The following is a 23,978-nucleotide window of genomic DNA, read 5'->3' on the forward strand; positions in this document are numbered from 1 at the left end:
CGCGGTCTCTGATGGGTACCCGGAGCCTGAACCTTGCAGGTGTCTGACTGTCTAGAAGGAGTGGTAGAATAAAGTTTGTTTATTCAAAACAAAACTTGCTCCATATTTGGGGGCGGGGAGGGGGCGGGGTTTGAGGGCACGGCTGTGTGACGTATTTCCTAGTCCCTGACTTCTACTCCTCCCCTTTCCTTCGGGAGACTCCCCTTACTTCCTATGGCTGCGGGAGCGGTATTAGGAGCCGAGGTCGGATCACTAGGAATTGCGATGAAGGAGCTTCCGCCTCGGATGACGCCTTCAGAGGAAGGGTTCGTTTAGCTTTCCTCTCCCTTTACGCCCCCTCCTCTCCCCTCCACTATACTACATAGGGTCAGGGGCTTGGACCCGAAGCAGAGCCGGGCCCGTAACGGAGGGAAGGCGGCGCGCTGTGGAGCGGGGTCGGGGCTTGGTGAGGTGTGGAGGCCTGTCCCCTCTGGGAAGGGAAGGGAAGGGCGTGCTGGTTCCCTGCCCTTCCCCTCCCCTCCCTCGTGTTCGCGTCGTGTCGTGGGCGCTGCTCAATCGCCTCTGGAGAGTAACACCGGGACGTGTCCGCTCCACCCAGGGAGGAGACCCTGGTCGCGAGCGGGAGATGCTTTGGGAGCGTGGCTGGAATTTACCGTTGCTTAACGTCGTCCTCCTCTCCCCCTTCCTCAAATGATTTTTTTCACCCATCATGAAATAACTGTCAATGTACCGGTTAAGGGTGAATTAAGAAACCTTTTTTAAAATAACTTTTTAAAAAAAAGTTTTCATTTTTCCCTCTCCTTTCCCGTCCAAACCTCTCCGTCAGTATGCAGTTCTTAAGTCCCGGTGCACTTTACTCCAGACCTCTATCTTATTCTTTTTAGGAGGCTGCTTCTCTGAAGTCATTCACCCTAGATGACCATTTCACAGCTGATCATAAATGCCATGAACTAAAATTCAGGAGACCTAGTCCTATTTCTGACACTCCAGGAATATGCTGATAAATGTTTAACCGCTCGCTGGCTGAATAAAAGAAAAAAGTGCCCACGACAGGTTTTTAAATTTAATCTGCATGATTAATAGTTTTCCCTAAGTCTAGATAAGAAACAAAACATCAAACCAAGCCCTGATCTGTACCGTGCTCACCCTGAAAATTTATCCAAATTTAGCTGTTTTGAGCTGATTCCAACATGCCATTGTCTCACTTTTTGTGATTTTAGGCAAGTCACGACCTCTCTGGACCTCCATTTGAAGTGCCTTTTTTGAAAAGTTCTTTTCCTCCCCCTCTCCTCCCTAGAGTTCTTATGTTATACTGTTTTAGAACTCTTGTTATTTAGACCTCTTTTCTGAAGTTATTCCCCTTAGTAGAAATTTCTAAGTTTCCAAGGTAAAATTTAGAGGGAAAATTAGGAGACCTGGGTTCTAGTTCTGGCTCTACTGCTCACATAACTCTGTGACCTTGGGCAAGTCACAGCCTAATCAACCCAAGCTTGGATTGTTGCAATAATCTGCTGATGGGTCTGCCTTCTCAGGTTTCCCTGACTACGGTCCATTCTCCATACAGATGATGGAATCCTAATAAAGCCCTAATGTTCTAATTTCCTTCAGCAGGTTTGTCCATGAACTCCTATTTCCCACAGAAACAGCAGGTGTGTCCATTCACTCAACCAAAACCACATCCCTGTAATCTCAGACAGAACCGCAATAGCCAGTCAGTAAGAAAGCTGCACCACTAGGATTCCCGAGCAAGTTGCGCACCCCAAAATAATAGAAGGGACTTTCCCTGAGTAGCCACCTGCACGGTAATAGCAAAAGTTGCCTGTTTGATGAACTTAGGATATAGTTCTTAAATGACATTATCATATTAATGCTCCCCCATGAGTTTTTTTGTGTGCATTTTAGGTAATTGCATGTGCAGACCCTCTCTCCCATTACCTAATCCCTTAACAAACTCTCTCCTGCCGCTTTTAATATTCATAATTCTGTTGTGTAATCAGTGTCATTACACTATAAAATTGCTTGTCTTGTTTTACTCAATTTGTGGTTCCTCTTGGAACTCAGCCAGCTAGAGAGCATCACCATCCGTAAATGCCTTTGCTTGGATTGAAGGTGGTCTGAGTCTGAATTCTTTGAGATGACTCCACAACACACCATGAAACTGCAACACAGCCAAGAAAGTGCTTTTCTTAAATCACAGATCCAGCGTGTCACGCCATCCCTCTCCCCTTCCCCCCCCCCCACTCAACAAACTCCAGTGGTTCCTTATACTTGTGGGTTTAAATGTAAAACCCTGTTTGGCAGTGAAAGCCCTTTATAGCCTAGTACTTCCAGGCTTCCCAGTTTTCAGTCTAACAACAGAATACCTTTCTCTCAGGCATTGTTGTCTCTCTAGTCTGGATGTTTTCTCTGGCTGATCTCCATGCTAGAATGCCCTCTGCCATTACTGCCTATTGTTTTCTGTGGTTTTCCAAGAAAAATTCCATCTTCTATAGGAAACCTTTCTCACTCCTCTTAATTCTGGTACATTCCCTCTTGTAATTATTTCCTATTTAGCCTGTATATGTCTTGTTTGTACATGTTTGCTTGTTTGCTGTGTTCCTTCTTAGATTGTGAGCTTCAGTGCAAGAATGGTCTTTTGCCTCTTTTTTTATCCCCAGCACAATGCCTGGCACATAGTTGGTGCTTAATAAATTTTTATTGATTGACAACATCATTGGACCTCAGTTTGAAAATGATGAGATTAGGCTAAATAATTTATGAAGTTCCTTGTGGGTCCACAATTATGTCTCTCTAAAAATAATAATGTTGAACATTTATATAGTGTCTTAAGCTTTTGCAGAGCATTTAAAATCTATAATTTGATCCTGTTTTCTCCTAAAAGTTAGACCAATCATATGCACTTATTATATTCACAACTCCTGCCTTTAAAGAAAGTTTTCTTTTAAAATTAATTCAGAACTGTGAAAGAATGAAGATAATGTGATGGATATTTGTTTAAACTTAATGTCCAGAATTATCTCAAATTCATTTTCAAAATGGCAGTTATTTAAATAACTAATTTATTTATTTTTATTTAATGACCACCTGGAAGATGGTCATATACCTGAGAGCCAGGGTGGCTTCAGAAAGAGCCGAGGAACAACTCCAGGAGAAATGCCAGGTGCAGAACAGAGGTTTGTACACAACGTTTGTAGATCTGACCAAGGCCTTTGACACTGTTAGTTGTGAGGACTTGTGGAAAATTATGTCAAAATTTGGTTGCCCGGAGAAGTTCATCAATATTGTACGTCAGTTTCATGATGGCATGTTTGCCTGGGTTCTGAATAATGGACAATGCTCTCGTGACTTCCCAGTCACCAATGGAGTGAAACAGGGCTGTGTGATTGCTCCCATGCTTTTTAGCATGATGTTTCCAGCCATGTTGTCAAATGGTTTCAGTGAGGATGAACATGGCATCAAGATCAACTACTGTACTGATGGCAAATTCTTCAATTTGAAAAGGCTACAAGCCAAGACCAGAGTGGAGGGAGTATTGGTGCATGATTTTCTGTTTGTAGATGATTGTGCACTCAGTGTACCCTCTGAAGCTGAGATGCAACCAAGTATGAATAAATGCTCTGCTGTCTGTGCTAATTTTGGCCTAATAATCAACACCAAGAAAACATTAACCATCAACCACCACCACATCATCCATACATGGAACCATCAATTACAACAAATGGAGAAGTTTTGAATGCTGTGGATAAGTGCACGTACCTTGGTAGTGTGCTTTCCAGGGATGAACACATTGACAATGAGGTTGATGCACACATTGCCAGAGATAGCTCAGTGTTTGGGAGGCTCAGAAGAAAAGTTTGGGAGAGAAGAGGTATTAGACTAACAGACTGAAGGTCTACAGAACCGTTGTGCTGACCTCATTGTTATATGCTTGTGAAACATGGACAGGCTACCAGCGCCATGCCAGCAAACTGAATCACTTTCATTTGAACTGTCTTAGGAAGATCCTGGAGATCACCTATCAGGATAAGGTACCAGACACTGAAGTCCTTGCTCAAACTGAACTGCCAAGCATTCAAACTATGCTTCAGAGAATGCAACTCTGATGGGCTGGCAGTGTTGTTCAAATGCAAAATGTAAGCTTGCCAAAAAGACTATTTTATGGAGAACTTGCATGGGGCAAGTGATCACATGGTGACCAGAGGAAACGATGCAAGGACACTCTCAAGGTCTGTCTCAAGAACTTTGGAATTAACTGTGCAACATGGGAGACACTGGCATAGGACTGCTCAGCATGGCGTGCCCCCATGAGAAAAGGTGCTGTGCTCTTTGAGCCCAACCCGTGGAAGAGCATTTTGAGCTCGTATTGGTCTGATCAGCTGCAAACAGACACACTGAAATTTCACTTTATCATGGTGATGTCATTTTGGTCCTCTTCGAAGATGAAGGACACCAACCAACCAACTTTAGTTTCCCTAATTTATTCACAACATCCTTAGGAAGTATTATTGTAGTTATAGCCCTAGAGGGTGTCTCAGGGCATCTTGTAGGGGGCCATTATTATTATTTGTTCCAACCAGTGATTTATTTTACAGATGAAAAAAGTGAGGCATAGGGAGGTTTGGTGACATGACCAAGGTCTTAATAAATAGTTCTTGTCTTACTGTTCCTCTCATTTTATAGATGAAGAAATTAAAATTAAAAGAGCTTAAAGAAAGTGACTTGCTGAAGGTTAAGTGGTTGAGTCTTCAGAATCTTCATCCACTGTTCTTCATTGTACTTCATTTTTCTTTTCTCCAGTGTGGCCCCAGAAACAAACACAAATAGATGTTCTTGAAGAAATGACTTTATTCTAGAAATGTGGCTCCATTGGAGAAACTATAGTAAGCAGTAGTCACAGTCACATCTCACAGAATTGTCTTTTATGTTAAGATGTTTTATTATCAAAAATTTCATCAGAGATTACTGTCTTAATTCTGAAACTATTTCACCCTGTCAAAAAACACAAAAGTCTATGATCTAATCTATTCAGTACTATTACTAGTGAATATTCCTTAATATTTAAGAATAATTCATATATGCATAGCTCTTTAAGGTCAACAAAACACGTTCTGTAGGAAAACCCTGTAAGGTAGTACATGTAATTATTCCATTTTTATGCAGTCTCAGGTTATTAGTCACAAGCTAGCAATTATCATCAGATCCTAGATTTGAACCCAGGTTTCTTGACTCCACATTTCATCCTTTTTACACCATATCCCACTACATCTTCTGTGTAGTTTTCCTATATATATGCTCTTAGAAGACATTCAGAATCACCAAGGAATCTCTTTTCCTTAACCAGTACCATTTGAGAATACTTACAAGACAAAATTTTAAAAATGCAATATATATTTTAAAGAGTCATTTGATTCAAGCAGTGTTAGACTTGGAGATATATTTGAGAAAAAGTGGTTTATTGTCCTTATCCATCCAAATTATCTTTGTAGCTTTCTGTTTTTTCCCATTATTTTGTTATGAATTACTTTTATTGAAAGTTTATATCAAAAGAATAATCATTTATTAAGGGCCTGCTGTACATTAGGAATTTTGAGAGGCATTGTGGTTACAAAGACAAATATCCAATAGTCCTTGCCTATAGCTTCCATTTTCTCTAGGGGAAAGAGTGTATAAACTCTTAAGATCAAATATAAATTTCTGATTGATACTTGAAGCCCATCACAACCTAGCGCCAATCCAACCACAGTCTTAGGTTACTCTTTATATACACCTCATGTTTCAAGCAGACTGGCCTCTTTGTTGTTCCTCTCACATGATACTCCACCTCCCATGCCTTTGCATGTGTGGAATACAGTTTCTCCCCACCTCAACTTAGAAAATATTTTCCTTCAACAATCAGTTCAAGCACCACCTTCTTCATGAAGCCTTGCTTGATTGCTCTCTGTTACCCTGTAGTTATTTTGTCATGTAAGCCCCTTGAAGGCAGTAATTTTCAGTTTTGTCTAGATCCCCACCATTTAGCACAGAGCCTTGTCTTTAGTAAATGCCTGTTGATTGATTGAAGTTACAACTACAAATGAATTAACATATACTGTGATACTTGGAGATTTTAATGCAAAAGGAAGAAACTTGTACTTGGGGAGAAATATATGGGAAAGCATGGTTCAGGAAGGAGGAATGAAAGAGGCCAAAAATTTGTAGATCACCCAGCCTCAGTCTCATGACTTTCTTTGATAAAAGAAGTGGTAGGTACTGGAAATGGTGGTCCACAAATGACACTATTAAGAACATATATATAAACAGCAAAAGAATAAATGATTTGGAAAAATTTCACAGTAAACTCTCTGTCCAATCAGTTCTTTAACTTCTCAGACCCAAGTTCAGAATTAGTAAAGAACAAGATGAAAATATAATGAGAATATGTAATTGAAACAGCCCCAAACCATTTAAATGAGTCCTTGGAAAAAAAATGGGAAAGGGATAACATAAAGACTGTAAGTCAGATGCCAAAGTTTCAGAGAAAGAGAAGAGGGTCTCCAAGGTAGGTAAATGAGTGGTACACCAGGAAGAATAATATAGCCAGAATAAATTTCTCCCTAAGAGAGATTCATTGAATCTAGTATTGTTGAATGACTTGAGTGAGGGTTAAAGAACAAAGGTTTAGAATTTGCAGTGGGAGTAATTAGGGTGAGGGATGGAGAGGTAGAAGATGGAGCAGTCAGCATTAGAGAAGAATATCAGAGATCCAAAATCCTTGGGAAACCAGACTAGTTAATGCAAGGAAATGGAAGGAATTTTAAAGGAAGAGATTAAGCGTAAAGGGGAGTTTTACAGTGGAATGGGTGAGCCAAAGGGTATAAAGGAAAGAGCAAGCAGGGAAAAATAGGATGTGTTGGCTTTTGGGGTAGGGCATTATGGCTAATTAAATAGGAATGAAAACACTGGAGACCAGTACATATGTAGAAGAATGAATTTATTTTTACATCAGTATCTCTGGGTGACAAAGATTAAGTGTGGGAGATATACACGCTAGCCATAAAGAAATGGAAGTACCAAGCAGACAGGTCATTTGAAATTGACTTCTTTATACTGACACAATTAGCTAAAATATTAAAGAGAAAATGATCCTTTTAGATCAGAGGCTCCGAAACTTATTTGGCCTCTTGCACTCTTAAAAAAATTAGTCTGTACTCCCCTGGAAATTACTTTCTTTAACCCTTTAATGGTTTTTGAAATTTTCATCATTTATAATATCAATATTTTTTAATATAAAATATTTTTTAAAAGATGATGCATCTTAAATTTAATAATTTATTGTAAATTTGTTTTTTTCTTCCATTGCAATTTTGACGATGCAGTATTGCATCATGTAATCATAGTATCATGCTGTACACAAGTTGTTACATGCGCGTATTCCTGCTGATGCATGCTGGGCTGCCAGACAATGCAGCGTGCTGGGCTGCCAGACAATGCAGCGTGCTGGGCTGCCAGACAATGCAGCGCACTGGCCTGCCAACACTTGCTTGTTAAGGCTTGTCCGAGGGCTTGGCCACTGATCAATTATGACTTGCATTTTGTGTGTTTATTTGGAAAACAATGTAATCTCTATGACTTTGACTTTGTTATACAACAGGTGAAACAGGTTTTTCAAAATTTACTTCTCTTTTTTTTCTTGTACTTCCACTGCCCTCTTATTTTTATTCAATGCTTCCCAGTTGTACCAGAGGCTACTATTGCCCTCCCACCCCCATTATTCCAGCACCCTTGAGGGGACAGTATTGCCCACTTTGGGAACCTTTGTCTAGATTCTGAACTCTTAAAGCAGGGACATTTGGTAAATGTTTACCAGAATAAATTGAATAGTATTCCAGTATAGATCTTATATTTTACCACTATATCTCAGAATAGTGTACATTGACATACTAATAATGAGAAGGCAAAAATATGTGAAAAAATGTATTTTGTAAGTGAAGGGATACCAGGTCTATTACTGTTAACATTTTATTATCACTAAATAACATACTAGTATGTATTACCTCTCTCTTTTTTAGATCTTTTCAGTATCTTAGAATTAAAGACCAAACACCACCGATCCTAACTAAGGCTATCGATGCATTGCATCGACATAAAAGTGAGTTCTTTGAGAAGCATGGAGAGGTAAGGGTTGTATGTTTAATAATTATCTTTTGATTAGTCATTAAATAGGAACCTGGTAATTGTTACTAAATAAGTTTTTTGACTTCAGTCTTCTGTTTTAGTAACAGTTGGATATAATGATACTGATGTGTTTTTATTAAAATCTTATAGGTGATGGTTAGTTTCTAAGATTGTGCCACAAAAACCTATTTATCCTATAATTTAGCCATATGATACCTCTTAGTATTAACCTGAGTTCTGGGTAGTGGGAACATCCTTCTACCTCCTATTTAATATCTTCTCATTTCCCAGTATCTCTCTTCTCAGGCTCCAACTGCTTTCATGATTCACTAAATATTCTAAGGGTCATTGAGTTAGAACTGGAAGGAGTCTTAGAGGCCTCTAGTTCAACACCCCAATTTTTCAGATGAGAAAAGTCTCTGAGAGGTTAAAAACTTTCCCGAGATCACACAGATTTTAGGAGATTCTTAGGGGATCATCTTCCTACCCCTTCTAATATACTCAGTGGAAATCCTAAGTTGGAACTCTGAACACAATTTTTTCCCCATAGAAACTACTAGTTTTTTGTGATAAGTTATTGTATAGTACCATCAGTATAGTTATAATAACTATATAATGAGTCTTTCCCATGGTTTTGTCCTGGGTCCTCTTCTCTTCTCCCTTAGTATGCTTGGTAATGTCATCCACTCCCATGAGTTTAATTATCATCTCTATGTGGATGACTCCCAAATCTAAAAATCCAACCCCAGTCTCTCTTCAAGCTTCAGTTCAGGTTCCCTAATTGCCATTTCAAACTCAGAGGCCTCTTAAATTCCACATATCTAAAACCTGAACTCATCTTTCTACCTAAAAGCTCCCTCTTCCAGATTTCTTATTTCTATCAAAAGTATTACCATCCTTCTAGTGTTTCAGACTTGTAAACTTAGCATCATCCTATTCCTGTACTCCTCCCTCCACATGCCCACTCAGTTTCCAAATTTTGCTTTTTTTTCCTAAGCAACAACTCAATGTATCCAACTCTCTGCACTTACTTGGCTGTCACCTTAGTTCTAATCACCTCTCACGTAGAATATTTAAACAGCTTCCTCATTGGTTTTCTTGCCTTGAGTCTCTCTGCACTCCATCATACACATTGCTTGCCAAAGTAATTTTCCTTTTCTGAAGTAATATATGATCAAAGGATAGGTACAGTAGTTTTCAAAGGAAGAAAGCCACGAAATGAACAATCTTGACTATTGTTAGTTGGTTCATAGGGTTTTGTCTTTTTTTTCTTTACATTCTCGTTTCATTTTGAGATTTCTTTCAGAAGATTGGTGGATTTTTTTTTTCCTATTTTCACTTTGCCTTCTTGATCTAATAGTTTTAGGCAGTTTCCTTTTATGATTTCTTGAAATGCAGTATCCTGGCTTTTTTTTTGATCATGTTTTTCAGGTCCTTCCTGGATTCTTAAATGATCTCTCCTTATGTTTTCCATATCAGTTTTTTTAGGAGATATCTTACATTTTCTTTCATTTTTTTCAATCTTTTAAACTTTTTAAAACTTTTTCCAGCTTTTAAAAAATATTTTGTCTCATGGAGGCATTAACTTAATGTTTGGCCCATTCTAATTTTCAAGGAGACTCTTAATTGGTAAGGTTTTGTAACCCTTATGCTAAGCTATTAATTTTCTTTCTGAGCTTCTCTAAAGTTATCATTTCTTTTCCAGTTCTTTCCTCTAAGCACTTTCATTTCATTCATTATATCACTTTTAAACTTTTGCTTCATTTCTTCTAAGAATTATTGTTGTTCACTTGTTTCAATTATGTCTAACACTTTGTGACCTTATTTGGGTATTTCTAGTCAAAAGATATTAGAGTGGTTTGCTATTTATTCTCCAGCTCATTTTACAGGTGAGAAAAATGAGGCAAACAGTTAAATGACTTGCTTAGGGTCACACAGCTAGTAAGTGTCAGAGGCTGTATTGAACTTAGATCTTCCTGACTCTAGGCCATGTACCATGAGTTGCCATGAATAATAATTGATCTTGTGCTGCTTGTAGGTGTTTTGGAGTTATTCCTTTCTGATTTTGCGTCTTGGGTGTCTGTAATGCCAAAATACTCTTTATTGTGGCAGTTTTTAAAAATTCATTTTTACTTACTTCCCAGATTGAAACATGGTTAAAGCCAGGTTTTATGCGCTTCTGAGAGGACAATTAATGGCCTTGTTTGTCCCTACTCTTTGTTATCTGAGGACATACTCCTTTTCTGGAAATTGAATGCTCTGTTCTTCAGGGATTACAGGGGTAGCTTGGTATGGGGATGGCTAATTTTTTTTGAGGGGTTAACAGTCTCCTTTAATCAAGCACATATATCATTCACCAATAGAGAAAAATACAAGAAAAGAAATAAAGACCAATAGACAGGCTTCCAATTGTCTGAGCATTACATGCATATATAGTTACCAGAGAAGGAAGCACCATCATGTGGGTTTTCACATGGGGAGGGGGGTGCTGCTTAGCTCTTCTCAGATTCTCATCTAGCACACAGACCTTCTTCTAAAATTAAGCCCCAAAGAAAAACCTTACCCTCAGAGTATTTATACACTTTTCAGAGCCAGAGGGTACAACCCTGTGACACAGTGCCTCATTAGAAAATTAACAAAAGGTGTGGGCCTTTCTACAAATCTTCCCTAATCAAACTCCCATTAGTAGGCTGGCCCATTAATGGGTAGGGAAGATCTTCCCATTAAGAAGCAAAATTATATTAACAATAAGCAGAAATGCATTATCTATGTGTTTGCCCCCTATTAATTCTAATTTCTAATTCATAATCTTAAAAACAAACCCTAAACTAGTGACTTAAAAGTCTATATAACAAACTTAACACGTTCTTTTTTTACTCTAATTTTTAATGTTTTGGTTTTTTACAAACACATGCAAAAACATTTAACATTCATTTTTAAAAATTTTGAATTCCAAATTCCCTCCATCCCTTCTCTCTCCCCTTATTGAGAACGCAAGCAATTTGGTATAGATTATACATGTACAGTCATGCAAACCATGTTTCCATATTAATTATCATGTGAAATGAAACGAAGACCAAAAAAAAAATTTAAGAAAAATAAAGTTTTAAAAAAGTATGATTGATCTGCATCCAGTTCTTTCTCTGGAGGTGGATAGTATTTTCTATCATAAGTCTTTTGGAATTGTCATAGATCGTTGTATTGCCAAGAATAGCTAAAGCATTCACAGTTGATCATCGTACAATATTGCTGTTACTGTGTTCTCTTGGTTGTGCTCACTTAACTTTGCATCAGTTCATGTAAGTCTTTCCAGGTTTTTCTGAAATCCTGCTTTTACATTTGTCCAATTCGACTTTTTTAAGAAGTTGTCTTTATTGGATTTTTATGCCTTTTTTTCTTAATCATTTGGCCTATTGTTTTTAAAGGTGTTTTCTTTTTTTGTGCCTTCCTTACCAAAGTGTTGACTCTTTTTTCATGATTTTTTTTCATCATTATCATTTCTTTTCCCAATTTTTCCTCTCTTTTATTTAGTGCTTAAAACCCCTTTTGAGCGCTTCCAGGAATTCCTTTTGGGTCTGAGACCAATTCATATTTTTCTTTGAGTCTTTGGATGTAGCAGTTTTAATTTTGTTGTCTTCTTCTGAGATTGTGTTTTCATCTTCTATCACCGTAGTAACTTTCTGTGATTAGGCTCTTTTTTTTATTTGCTCATTGTCCCAGCCTGTTTCTTGAATTTTAACTTTATTTTAAGTTGAACTTCTACAGTGGAGGGACACCGTCCTAAGCTTCAGGTTTTTCTATTGCTATTTTCAGAGCTAGCTTTGTGATTCTGTAAATTTTCTTCTTACTTTCTTACTTACTTCTTCCAGAGTAGAATGATCTAAGGGGAGGTGTGGTCATTGTTCTCTTGGCCTGTGCTCTGGTCTGTGAGCTACCACAAGTACACTTTTCCACCCTGGAATTGTGACAAGGATCCCTGCTCCCCTGCGGCCATATGTTCTAGTATACTAGCTTTTCTTCTTGCTCTGGGACTGTGATCTAGTACTGATTATGGAAAATGCACTGAGGCCTGCATCTAGTGCCAGCAAAGGATCCCCTGTAATCTTCTGACCAGTTGTCTGATCCTCTTACCATCTATAGCCTAAGAACTCTGGAAGCCTCTGCTGATTCAGTGGTCCTCAAAGGCTGCTGCTGGCTTGCTAGGGGCATAGCCCGTAATGGACTGTGTTACACTTTCACTCTAGTGAGACAGACCTTTCTCACTGACCTGAGTTGTCTTAGATTAGAATATTGTTTTAACCTCATCCTTTTTTTGGTTCTACTGCTCCCGAATTCCTTTTGAGGCATTATTTTAAAGTTGCTTGGGGGGGAATTTGGGAGAGCTCAGGCAAGTCTCTACCTTTACTCCACCATTTTGATTCTTTGCCTGAAACTTAACACAATTTTAAAGCATTTTAGTGTTTATTCATCCTTTATTCCTTACTTGCATATAGTTCTAGTTTAATTTGAAGTTTTAGTTACTTGGTCAGGTTATATGTCACATACCTTCTTCCTCCAGTTCTATATTTCTCATCAGGAACAAATAGACTTTAAAAATTTTTGTTAATGAACCATTTTTTTTAATGACAGAATATGCTTCTTTTTGATGCATAGACAATTTTGGGGCATGGGTCGGTTTTCCTGCTCTTTGTTAGTATTTTATATTCCATTTTAGTCTGTTATTCCTTGTCTTTATTGAATAGTCTTTCAACGTTTAAATTTATTTTTGCTAATAATGTAAATGGCTTCTTTACAGATATTTATGAATTCTCTCTTTGACAGGCTAGCTCTAGAATTCATCAGCTCCATTTCTAAGTTAGAGTTCTATACTTTTTTTTCCCTGGAGGCTCCCTCAGTGTGTACTCTCCCTTACGTTTCTACTACGTCTGAGAAATTTTCTTGGGCTATTTCCTAGAATATAAAGCCTCTGATTCTTTGTTTTTTTGTGTTTTTTGTTTTGTTTATCTGGGAGAACAGTAATCCTTTGATTTTCTTGCTAAGCTCTGTGCTCTGGTTTTGTTGCTTTGGTTTTATAAAGATCTTTCCTCAGTTTTACCATTAAAAATTTTTTATTCTTATTCCATCTCTGAATTTTTTGTTCTGTTTGAACCACTCTGCTCCTCAGTGAATCAACAACTTCTTTGAGATCTCCACTGTTCTTTCAACACTATCAATTCTTATTTTCATATTCTTGAAATCTTCCTTTAGTAACATAACTTCATGTAGTCTTAGACCTATCAGATCTTTCTTTATATCACTTGGAGACAACATAGCATAGTGGACAATGTTGGCCTTGGTGTCAGGAGAGGCTAGGTTCAAATCCTGTCTCAGGCAGGCCACTTAATGACTATAGAATCATCTGTAGAATGTGGATAATACCTGTATTTCCTGCTTCCTCAAGTTGTTTTGAAGCTAAAATGAGATAATTTATATAAAATGTTTAGTAGACTTTTAAAGTTCTATATAAAGTCCAATATAAATGGGAGTTATTATTGTGACTTTTAATCTCCCTGGAAGTTTCTGCCACATTTCATCCTCTCTTCCAGGGTTATAGTTGCTGATGGTATAGTTTTTATTTTCTTACAGACTTTTCTCCTTGTGTTCTTTTATGCCATAGTGCCCGTTGGATTTGGTCCTCTTTCTGCTTATTTGTATAATCTTTCTGTTAATCTTCTAGTGATTTATTTCCTTTGGTTGTTCTCTTATTTTACTTGTCACATATATCATTATTTTGAGGTGGGGTAGGGGGACTGGGTTTTGTCCCAAACACACAATTCACCATTGGTTACCACCATCTGGTGTTGGGTTTTCCTGAAATGTATTTATGTATATTTATATGAGACCTGCATGGATAGGAAGTGATTTGGAACTTTGGAATTCTAGATTGGAACAGGGTTCATTCTAAACAGCTTTTGGCAGGTGTAATATCCAAGACTCGAAAAGCAATTTTGTTTTTTGAGCTTTAGATGCCTAAAAATATAATTTGTGATGAATACAATTTGTGAAAGTACTTTTTATCCTCTTTTCCAGGAAGGCACTGAAGCAGAAAAGAAAGCTATCTCTCTTCTTTCTAAGTTACGAAATGAGCTACAAACTGATAAGCCATTTTTGCCTTTGACTGATAACTCTGCTGATACTGATATATGGAACCAATACCTGGAATATCACCATAGTCTTTTAAATGAAAATAATACAAAAACAAGTTGGTTTCAGTCTCCTTGGTTGTATGTAGAATGTTACATGTACCGTAGAATTCATGAAGCATTAACGCTAAGGTAAGTTAATATTTTGTCAAATTCTGTTACTTAATGTATTTTAAGACATTCTATGTTTTTTGTTAAAAGGTAAAGTAGTGTAGTAGAAAGAGAACTAACCTTGAAGCCAGGGAGTCCTGGATTCAAATCCTGCCTCTTAACACATTGTCTGTGTGACCCTGAGCAACTTAACTTCTTAGTATTCTCAGTAAATCTCTAAGACTTAACCTGCACTGGTAGAAGAAGAATTTCCTCATCATAGCACTGAAATCGTAGGTCTAGTCCCAAACCTCATTTCTTATGCTTTTAAAAACTGCTTAGAGCTATAAAAGCTAGCTAGCTAAGTTGTATTAATGGGAATATAAATGAGTTTCAGAAAGTTTTCAGATGCACATTTCCTGAAAGTTATAAGTATGTTACAATTGTGCTAGGTTTTACTGAAGTACATTTGCTTCTTTTTGATTGTACCTGACATTCCATTTTAAAATTCTTTTAAAAATTTATTACTTTGCTTATCTTATATTAAAGGTTTATTTTCCCACAAAGTCCAAATTCATAGCTTTTGGCTAGTTTTTGTTGCAAGACTTAGCATCTAGACACAATTTGGCCCTTAATTTAAAAATTTAAAAACAAAACAGTAAATTTCCTAACAGTAAAAAATAGGTAACATTTTAGCATTTGTTTCATAAGACAAAACATCAGACTAGTACGTCACCAGATCATTTTCATTACATTGTCTAAAATCCAGTCAGCCTCCTTGCATAATGCTAAAAGTCATGACATCTTTCACATTTATTCATTTTTCTTATTCTCAGCAACCTGGTTCAGACCCTCCTCCTGCATCCGTTGTCTTTATCCTTCTAATTCATGTATGTACAGTTCCAGAAAAATGTCTCGTGGAGTTTCTGGCCAGTCATTCCTTTGGTTACATGTCTTTAGTGAATCCTGTTGCTTTCTGAATGAAATTCTTTTGCTTATACTTCGTGTTTCTTCCCACAACCTACCAGTGTAGTCAAACTGGATACCTTGATGAGCTCTCCTCTGTGCCTTTGCCTCAAGCTGCTGCTGTGATTTGGAATGTCCTTCTTCCTCAATATTATCTGCTCCCCATAGTGTAAAGAGCAACTTGGTTTTGATTTCCTTTACTCTCATAATTAATTAACATTGTATGTTGTTTCATAATTATTGTGCATGTCATATTGTTTATTTTAGCTATGTTGGTGTATTGTCCCTCTGTTAGAATACAAGTTACTGGAAAGCAGGGAATGTAAATTACTTGTATGTTGTGTCTCCTCCACTGCCAGGCATGGTACTCTGTACATAGTAGGCCCACAATAAGTAAACAGATACAGCATTTATGTAATACTTCAAGGTTTATAGACTGCTCTATATATTCTTTGCTTCTCATAACAACTATGAGGTAATTTTTTACAGATGAGGAAATTGAGGCAGAATTTGAACTCAGTCCTTCCTGGTTCTAAGCCCAGCACTATCTACTATACCATCTTTTTTACTTCAGTGATACTCAGGTCTCTTATCTAACTTTTTTTTCCATACAGCTAATTCTGATTCCTGCCTTTGATATATCTTTTTTTTCTCTTGCTAAAGTGCTTTTATCCATAGATTTCAAAGAATGCAGACGTTGTTGGAGTCTACCCTTTCTCCTCCATTATTGAATTTTGTTGGCTACAATTCATTAGTTCTTTCGTTTACAATGTTATTCATCAAACTATTCCATAAATGATAATATAATTAGATCCATGTGTTTATAATTGACATGATAATCTACAATGCCAAGTGAACAAGTAAAAAAAATTAAGAAATCTTGTGTCATTGATTCAGAGCTCTTTGAAGGGATAGAACTGAAGGACCTATCTTTGTATTTCAGCATGGAGTTTTGGTAATTACATAAATATTGTCAAATGGCTCGTTGGTTTCTCTTTTCTTTTTTTTTAAACTTTATTTTATTTGTTTTCAGTGTTATACTATCACTTCCATATATCTTAGATGTTTCTCTTTTTTCCAAGTTGGGTTCAAGCTAAGAAATTTTGTAGGAAAAAGCCACAGGGATAGTTATTAGGGAGACTAAATATTAATTTATAGCAGTTGCTTTAATTTCCATTAGCAACACAAAGCGATTAATCTTATTGTAAAAGAAACTGTAACATACCCTATGGTACTGAATACCTTTCTGTGATGGTTAGGGGCATGAGTTCCAAAGGAACTATTTCTTTGGAGACAATATAGTTAGTGAAGATGTATGTAGGCGGTGAGGGGTCTTAGAGTAGACTTATTTCTATTTTGACCCAAGATCATTTGGAGGATAAGAGCACTGTCTTTTTAAATGTTCCTGCCAGTCCTAATGACCTGTTAATTATATGTTACTTATCTGTAAGTCAGAAGTAAGAATTAAATATTTCTTCATTTGTGACTTTTAGTGTAAGAATTGTGCTTTTCAGACACTGAAAACTGACAGTAGAGTGAAGTTATTTTGAATTACATAGGAATTATAATGGTTGTTGATTTATTCATTTTTGTATAAAAATAATGAAACTCAAGCTTATTCTTAATATGAGGTATGACTATAAACTAAGGAGACTGATTTTTAAATGGAGGAGAAGTTAAGCATGCAAATGGATGTTTTTCTTCAGTCACATTGGGGATTAATATACTTATTCCAATCATACTGTTGTCACCAAAAACATTGTGAAATTCCTCTTTTGGAATTGCCTTCAGAACAGCTTATGAGCCATACAAGAAAAGTCTCACTATGTTATGGTCATACCTCATTTTTGAATCAAGATGATATTACTTAGTTCGATCCAACCACCTTATTTACCAGACTTGGATCCAAAGGACTTTGGCTGTTTCCAAAAATTAAATCTATCATCAAAAGATGAAGATTTGCCACCACTGACAATATTTAAAAAGCTGTTTCATGGGCTCTGAAGAAAATCCCAAACAAGGAAGTCCAAAAATATTTTGAGCAATGATAACACCGTTGGAATAAGTGTAGTTTCTCTTAATTTGACTCCTTTGAAGGGGAAAATACTCATTTGGATGTACAAATTCTGGTAGGTGTGTTTTTAAAAATCAGTGATGTTATTTCCTTGTCACAGCTTGTTAACCATAAACTTTCAGTTTTTCACATGAATGTAAGGGCAGGGTGTGGGTATGGAATAGAAGGTAAGCTCCAGATCTTTGGTGCTTGACTTTGAAACGTGTCATCATGTTTTTTCTTCAAATTAGCTTTCTGTTCTGCGGTTAACATTATTTTTATTTCTCCATATTCTGTTAATATGTGTTGGCCAGGGAACAGAATGAGATAGTCTAGGAAAATAATTGATGTCAAATATGAAGACGAGGAGATGGGAATTTTGCACATAGATAATTAGAATTTGACTATATAAGGAAGTCAAGGCAGCTACTGGCCAAGTAGATAAGAGTGCTGCATTTGGACTCAGGAATACCAGGATTTGAATACTGCTGGAAGACTTACTAGTTCTCTGACCCTGGGCAAGTCTTTCTGCTCAAGATTCCTTATTTGTAAATCATACCTACTTCACTGGGTTATTGTGAGGATAAATGGAAAAACAAATATAAAGTGTTTTGGAAACCTTTAAAAGTGCTGTATAAATGATTGTTGTTATTTTCTTAAGACAGTAGCTTTTCCTACTTCCTTTTGCTTCCTGACTTTTGAAGTTTTCATCAGAAAGAGAACTTGGCAAATAGGAGAAAATACCAAATTAGTCAATGTTGTAAAATATTGTATATTGGGAAAGGGCTGTGATTTGTCAGAGTAAGTGTTTAGAATTATAGGAGAGTTCAGTTTTCAAGAAGCTTTATGCTTCTCAACCTTTGCCTCAGTTTGAGATTTGATTATTTAATTGTTAAGGTGATATTAGCAACTATTTAAAATATAGCATCATGATTATTTTTATGCCTCTTGTTTCTTTTGTCCCATTTTAGTTCACCAATAAGTTATTTTGATGTATTTAAAGAATCAAAAGACAAGAATTTCTTTGAATCACAGGAAGCTATTAAGTCTTTATGTAATTATCTACAAGAATTACAACAAAGGATTGAAAATATAGATGAAAATCAACTGAAAGATGAGTTTTTTAAACTCTTGCAGGTAAATGTTAAAGTATTCTTTCTTCTTTATCTCTGTCTTTGTGTGTATATGTGTGTGTGTGTGTGTGTGTGTGTGTGTGTGAGATATATTTATAGAAAGTTAATGGATTTTTACATATATTTCTTAAATTTGCCAAGTCATTTAAGGCTAATCTTATATATTTGCAGTGGATTTTTTTATAATAACATTATTTGAGGAATAAAATTAATTTTAATGCTTGGAAATGAATTTTTAGGTCAATTTAGTTTTTTTTCCCCTATAGCTAGAGATCTTTTCTAGTAGCACAGTAACCTTCTGCCTTAATACTTTAAATATAAGCACATCTTGAGCTGTCATCCAAATCATTAGATGTTTCCTTGACTCTGTGAAGCACTATACCTTTTTTTACATTTCTTTGCTTATCCTCTTTTCCCTTGTCTCACTTAAAATACTTGTAAATATTAGTAGCGTTATTCTTCAGAGAACTTCTTGGAACTGTGTTCTGGTCCATTTGGCTAGAGAATGGGTTCAGGGGTCAAAGAGTCAAAAAATTGAAAGAACAGAATATTTGAAGGAAGAACCAGGTAATCAAGAGGCAAAATGTAAAAGGTATGAATAGGAATTTTTAAGTCAAAATGTTTTGAGACTCCTTCTTGTCCAAGCCATTGAAGTAGACATTCTGAGGAGATACACAGTACTATTAGACTTATCTCAATCTTATTTCCTCATCTTAAGGAGCTTATCTAGTTTGTGAAAAAAGACATTAACATGTGAAAAAGTAAAATAAGAGATTAAAGTAACAGTTCAAGATGACAATAGGAAACATTTTAAGGTATTAATATTGATAAATGAATTTTGTAGGCATTAACTGACTGAAGAATATCAGTCTTATATCCAAAAAAAAAAGGGAAAAAGACCTATTTGTACAAAAATATTTATGGCACCTCTTTTTGTGGTAGCTAAGAATTCTACATTGAAGGAATGCCCATCAATTGGGGAATGACTAAACAAGCTGTGATATGTGATTGTAATGGAATGTTATTGTGCTATAAGAAGGGAAAAGCAGGATGATTTCAGAAAAACCTGGAAAGGCTTACGTGAACTGATGCAAAGTGAAGTGAGCAGAACCAGGAGAACGTTGTACACAGTAACAGCAATATTTTTCGACGCTGAACTGTGAAGAACTTAGCTGTTCTCAGAAATACAGTGATCCAGAAAGACAGTCCTAAAGGACTAATGATAAAGCATACTATGCTCCTGATGTTGTTTGAGAAAGAACTGATGTTGTTTGAATAGAGACTGAAGCATGCTATTTTTCACTTTGATTTTTTTTATTTGAGTTTTCCTGTACCAAATGACTAATATGGAAATGTTTTATGTGATTGAACATGTATAACCTCTATCTGATTGCTTATTGTCTAGGGTGGGAGGAAGGGAGGGAGGAATAGAATGTGGAACTCAAAACTTTATAAGAAAAACAAATGTTAAAAAATTGTTGTAGGGGCAGCTAGATGGCGCAGTGGATAGAGCACTGGCCCTGGAGTCAGGAGGACCTGAGTTCAAAGCCGGCCTCACACAGTTGATGCTTACTAGCTGTGTGACCCTGGGCAAGTCATTCAATGCTAATTGTCTTGCCCTCTCCCCTCCCCCCTTAAAATTGTTTTAACATGTTATTGGAGGAAAAAATAAAATATATATTAAAAAAAGATTATCAGTCTTGGTAAAACACTTTTTAAATTTATCATGGAGTTCATTTTCCATTTCTACCTTTTCAGATTAATGTGCATGTATACATACGTGAATGTATATAAATACACAATTTCTTTATTAGATCTGTGATCTCATCAGCGTGGGTATTTTTTCCATCAGTCCATATTTGACCTAAGTATATATTGTTATCACATATTATTTTTACTTATATCTTCCCATAAATCCTCTGTAGAGGAAGCTTCTGCCCCTTTTCTTATCCTTTAGTATAGTACTTGGACTTGTTCTTTTATCCCTCACTTTTGTTCTGTGACTTTCTGAGTCATTTCTTTTTTCCAGTTTCAAAAAAATTGGTTCAAAAGTGAAAAATTCCATCAAACTGAAATATTATGGGATAGCAAAATGATTTTTCATGTAAAGCTTATTTAATATCACTGAGTGTAAAGGGAAATAGTTTTAAATGGAAATTACATATGACTTTTGCCACTAAAGGTGTAGCCTTTGGAGTATTTCATTTGTTTACAAACAAACAATGATTATTTTGTACTTTCTTTCAGATTGTGTTATGGGGGAATAAGTGTGATCTGGCACTTTCACCTGATCAAAGCATCCCTCAGACAAGTAGTCCACTAGCCGCTTTGGAAGACCTGAAACCTTTCATTTTAGTGAATAATATGGACCACCTTTGGTCATTACTTATAAACAGAAAGAAAATGAAGCAGGAGGCATTTCCTGCTACTAGAGTGGATTTTATCATGGATAATGCAGGGTTTGAACTTGTTGCGGATTTGGTAATGGCAGACTTCCTGTTAGCATCTAAGTTGGCTACTGAGATCCACTTCCATGGAAAAAGCATTCCCTGGTTTGTTTCAGATACCAATAAAAAGGACATAGATTGGGTGATTGAACAGTTAAAAGCTTCTAATACCAAGTGCATGTCCGAGTGTGGGATCAACTGGGAACACTATCTTAAGCATACATGGATTTACCAAGATCATATGTTTTGGACTCTGCCTCATGAGTATTGTGCTATGTCTCAGGTTGCTCCTGACTTGTATGCTGAATTGCAGAAGTCAAATTTAATTCTTTTCAAAGGTGATTTGAACTATAGAAAATTAGTAGGAGACAGAAAATGGGAACTTACAGTTCCATTTCATGAGGCTTTGAATGGCTTCCATCCTGCACCTCTCTGCAGCATAAGAACAGTAAAAACCGAAGCTCTAGTTGGTCTGGAGCCTGGGCAAGGGGAACAGGTTGCAGTTATTGATCCTCAGTGGAGGACCAGTGGAAGATTTGGTATATTTCAGTCTGATGGGGCACTTTGATTTGGCTTAGAGGCTTTTAAAATCTTTAAAGAAAAGCTCTAACAGCTCATTTCCTACACAGAAAAGTAATTTTGAAATTTAATTTAATTACTTTGAGGGTTATCTTTTGAAAGCTTACCCTTTCATTATCAGTACTGATGTTGCTGATTAAGCATCTTTAGGTTCAGCTGATTTGGGAGTCTTAGAAACGTCATTTCTTATTATTCATTGAAGTTTAATGTCTGTCATCCAACATTTCAAGTGGCTCAAAGTTACTGAGATAAATGTAAAAAGTGTATTTACAATTAATTATACTTATATTCCTATTTAATTTTTGCCATTTAAAAGTATAGTAAGCTACATGAAATAGAATATTTTGGGAAGTAATAAAATTAATTTAATTTTGTACTGCAGCAACACAAGTCTTAAGGTGGTATAAATTCTAATTTATCTACTGTTAATATGAATTTCTGAAAACTGTGATGTTTGAACCATAGGGAAGTAGAAAATTAATTTGATAGTGTTAATAATTCAGAAATTGCCTTTTGCACTTGAATTTCTTAATTATAGTAGCCTGCATTCATAGGCATTCTGCATTCCTGTATACATGCATTTACTTTTTTGAATGGTTAAATTGCAAAAAACAAAAAATAAACAGACTGGAAGGATGCATTTTATTGAAGAATGAGTTATCTTTTTCATGCTTATGAATTCTGTCCATAGAAAATAAAACATAGTCTGATCAAATTGTCTTTAGAAATGAACAAATTATTTTCTGGAATTTTAAGTACTACTTGTTTGAGAGAATTTAAGTTATAATAGACTTAGTCCTTGAGTGAAAAGCAATTATTTTCATACTTTGAATTTGGAAGGATGTCTTTCTACCATGAATCAGTTTTGAACCTGAGTTGTTTTAGAAAGTATAATTACTTTGCCACCTTAGTTTGAAAGAAATATATAACTGAATATGTTTTCTGCGACTTTGCTAATAAAATAAAGCACATTAAAATTCCATTTGGTTTTGTTTTCCATGCCAGAGTTAAAAATAGACAATTAAAAGACCAGTCTGTACAATTAACTAATGCATCAGTAACACAAAAGCAATTTACAGATGAGATTGTTTTAGCTTCTTCCTACTTAGCTTAAAAAAAGTTTGGTCGTGACAATGTATATGTAAAATATCATCTAATTTATTTACTTATGTATACATATATATATACATACATATGATTCTTTTCAAAGATAAATTATTCTGCTATCAAAACAAATACACTGTTATTCACAGCACAGTTTAATGGGATAGAATTTGCATATGTATGGACTGCTCAAGTATAGTGCAGCCCCTTGTGTAGATAGTACATTTTGTTAGAGAATAAACGATTAACAGTTCTGTTAAACGAAGTATACAACACCCACAAAGAACTTGAAAACTGTGAAGTTATTTTTCACTTCACAAACTTTTCAAGTTTTCTAAGTTTCCCAGTCTTTAAATAATATGTGGTTAAATTGCTGTAATAAAATTTGCATTTGAAAATATTTTGAGTACTTTTTTGTTTTGTTCCAAATTATGTAGTATGTGATTCTTGGTTCTTTTTAAAAAATATTTCATTGATGCTCTTTTATTTTTTCACAACACTATCTTTTCCCATTATTTCTTCTACTCTGCTTCAGTTGGTATCTGCTTTTGTCAATATGGTCTACCAAAACAAATCAATACATTGGATATACCTGAATATGTATACCTTATTCTGCACCTCTGTTTTTTGATCAGAGGCATGCTTCACCATCAGTCTTCTGAAGTCATGAATTGACACTTGTTTTAAAAATGTTTTAAAACTTGACAAATGGATTTTTACATTAAAAAAATAAAAAGGATTGTGTATGAATTTGTGACTCTATTAATACAGTTTTGGGTTGTATCAACACTACCTTGTCTGTTTCCCTTCTGAATTTCTTGCTTCTGTGTGTATATTTTATTGACAGTCTTTCATATCACTATCACCAACCTCCATATTCTCTCTGAAACACCCTCTTCTTCTCCCCCCCCCCAAAAAAACCTCTTATAACAAATAAGTTTAATGAAGCAAAACAAATGTATACTTTGGCCAGGTCTGAAATTTGATATTTTATTCTATTATGTCTATATTTGGCCAGGCCTCTTACCACTTACTGTTCCAAAGAGCAGAACTCATCCCAAGAGGATGTCTGATGGAGTCAGGAGGTGATCTAGGGTGGAGTGATTAGTGAGGCTACCCTGAGGGATCTGACACCCATCCATAATAGGAAAGGTTGGGGTTTGCACAGCAGAGAAAGGGATATTGTAGGGGAATAGTATGGGAGATAATATCAGTGAGTTAGGGGAGGTTGGTTATGGGACCTGTCTTCTCAAAATCTAACTGGCTGGTC

At 36.0% G+C, this 23,978-nt stretch overlaps 1 protein-coding gene across 3 annotated transcripts; it reads left to right on the plus strand.

The window, feature by feature from the left end:
• Positions 1–165: 165 nt before the first annotated feature.
• On the plus strand, positions 166–23,108 carry LOC140527059 (damage-control phosphatase ARMT1-like). 3 transcript variants are annotated; one of them, XM_072643709.1, is made up of 5 exons: positions 166–305; positions 8,049–8,154; positions 14,224–14,468; positions 18,417–18,582; positions 20,826–23,108. In XM_072643709.1, exons 1-5 carry the CDS (start codon positions 214–216, stop codon positions 21,591–21,593), a joined length of 1,377 nt encoding a protein of 458 aa, XP_072499810.1. In that variant the 5' UTR covers positions 166–213; the 3' UTR covers positions 21,594–23,108. The 3 variants fall into 3 exon arrangements, with proteins under 3 accessions (XP_072499810.1, XP_072499812.1, XP_072499811.1); XM_072643710.1 differs by lacking the exon at positions 166–305 and adding an exon at positions 3,083–3,173; XM_072643711.1 differs by lacking the exon at positions 8,049–8,154 and having other exon boundaries at positions 187–305.
• The last annotated feature ends 870 nt before the right edge of the window (positions 23,109–23,978 follow it).

Source organism: Notamacropus eugenii, chromosome 2 (assembly GCF_028372415.1).
Source record: "Notamacropus eugenii isolate mMacEug1 chromosome 2, mMacEug1.pri_v2, whole genome shotgun sequence".
In the NCBI taxonomy this organism is placed as follows: Eukaryota; Metazoa; Chordata; class Mammalia; order Diprotodontia; family Macropodidae; genus Notamacropus; species Notamacropus eugenii.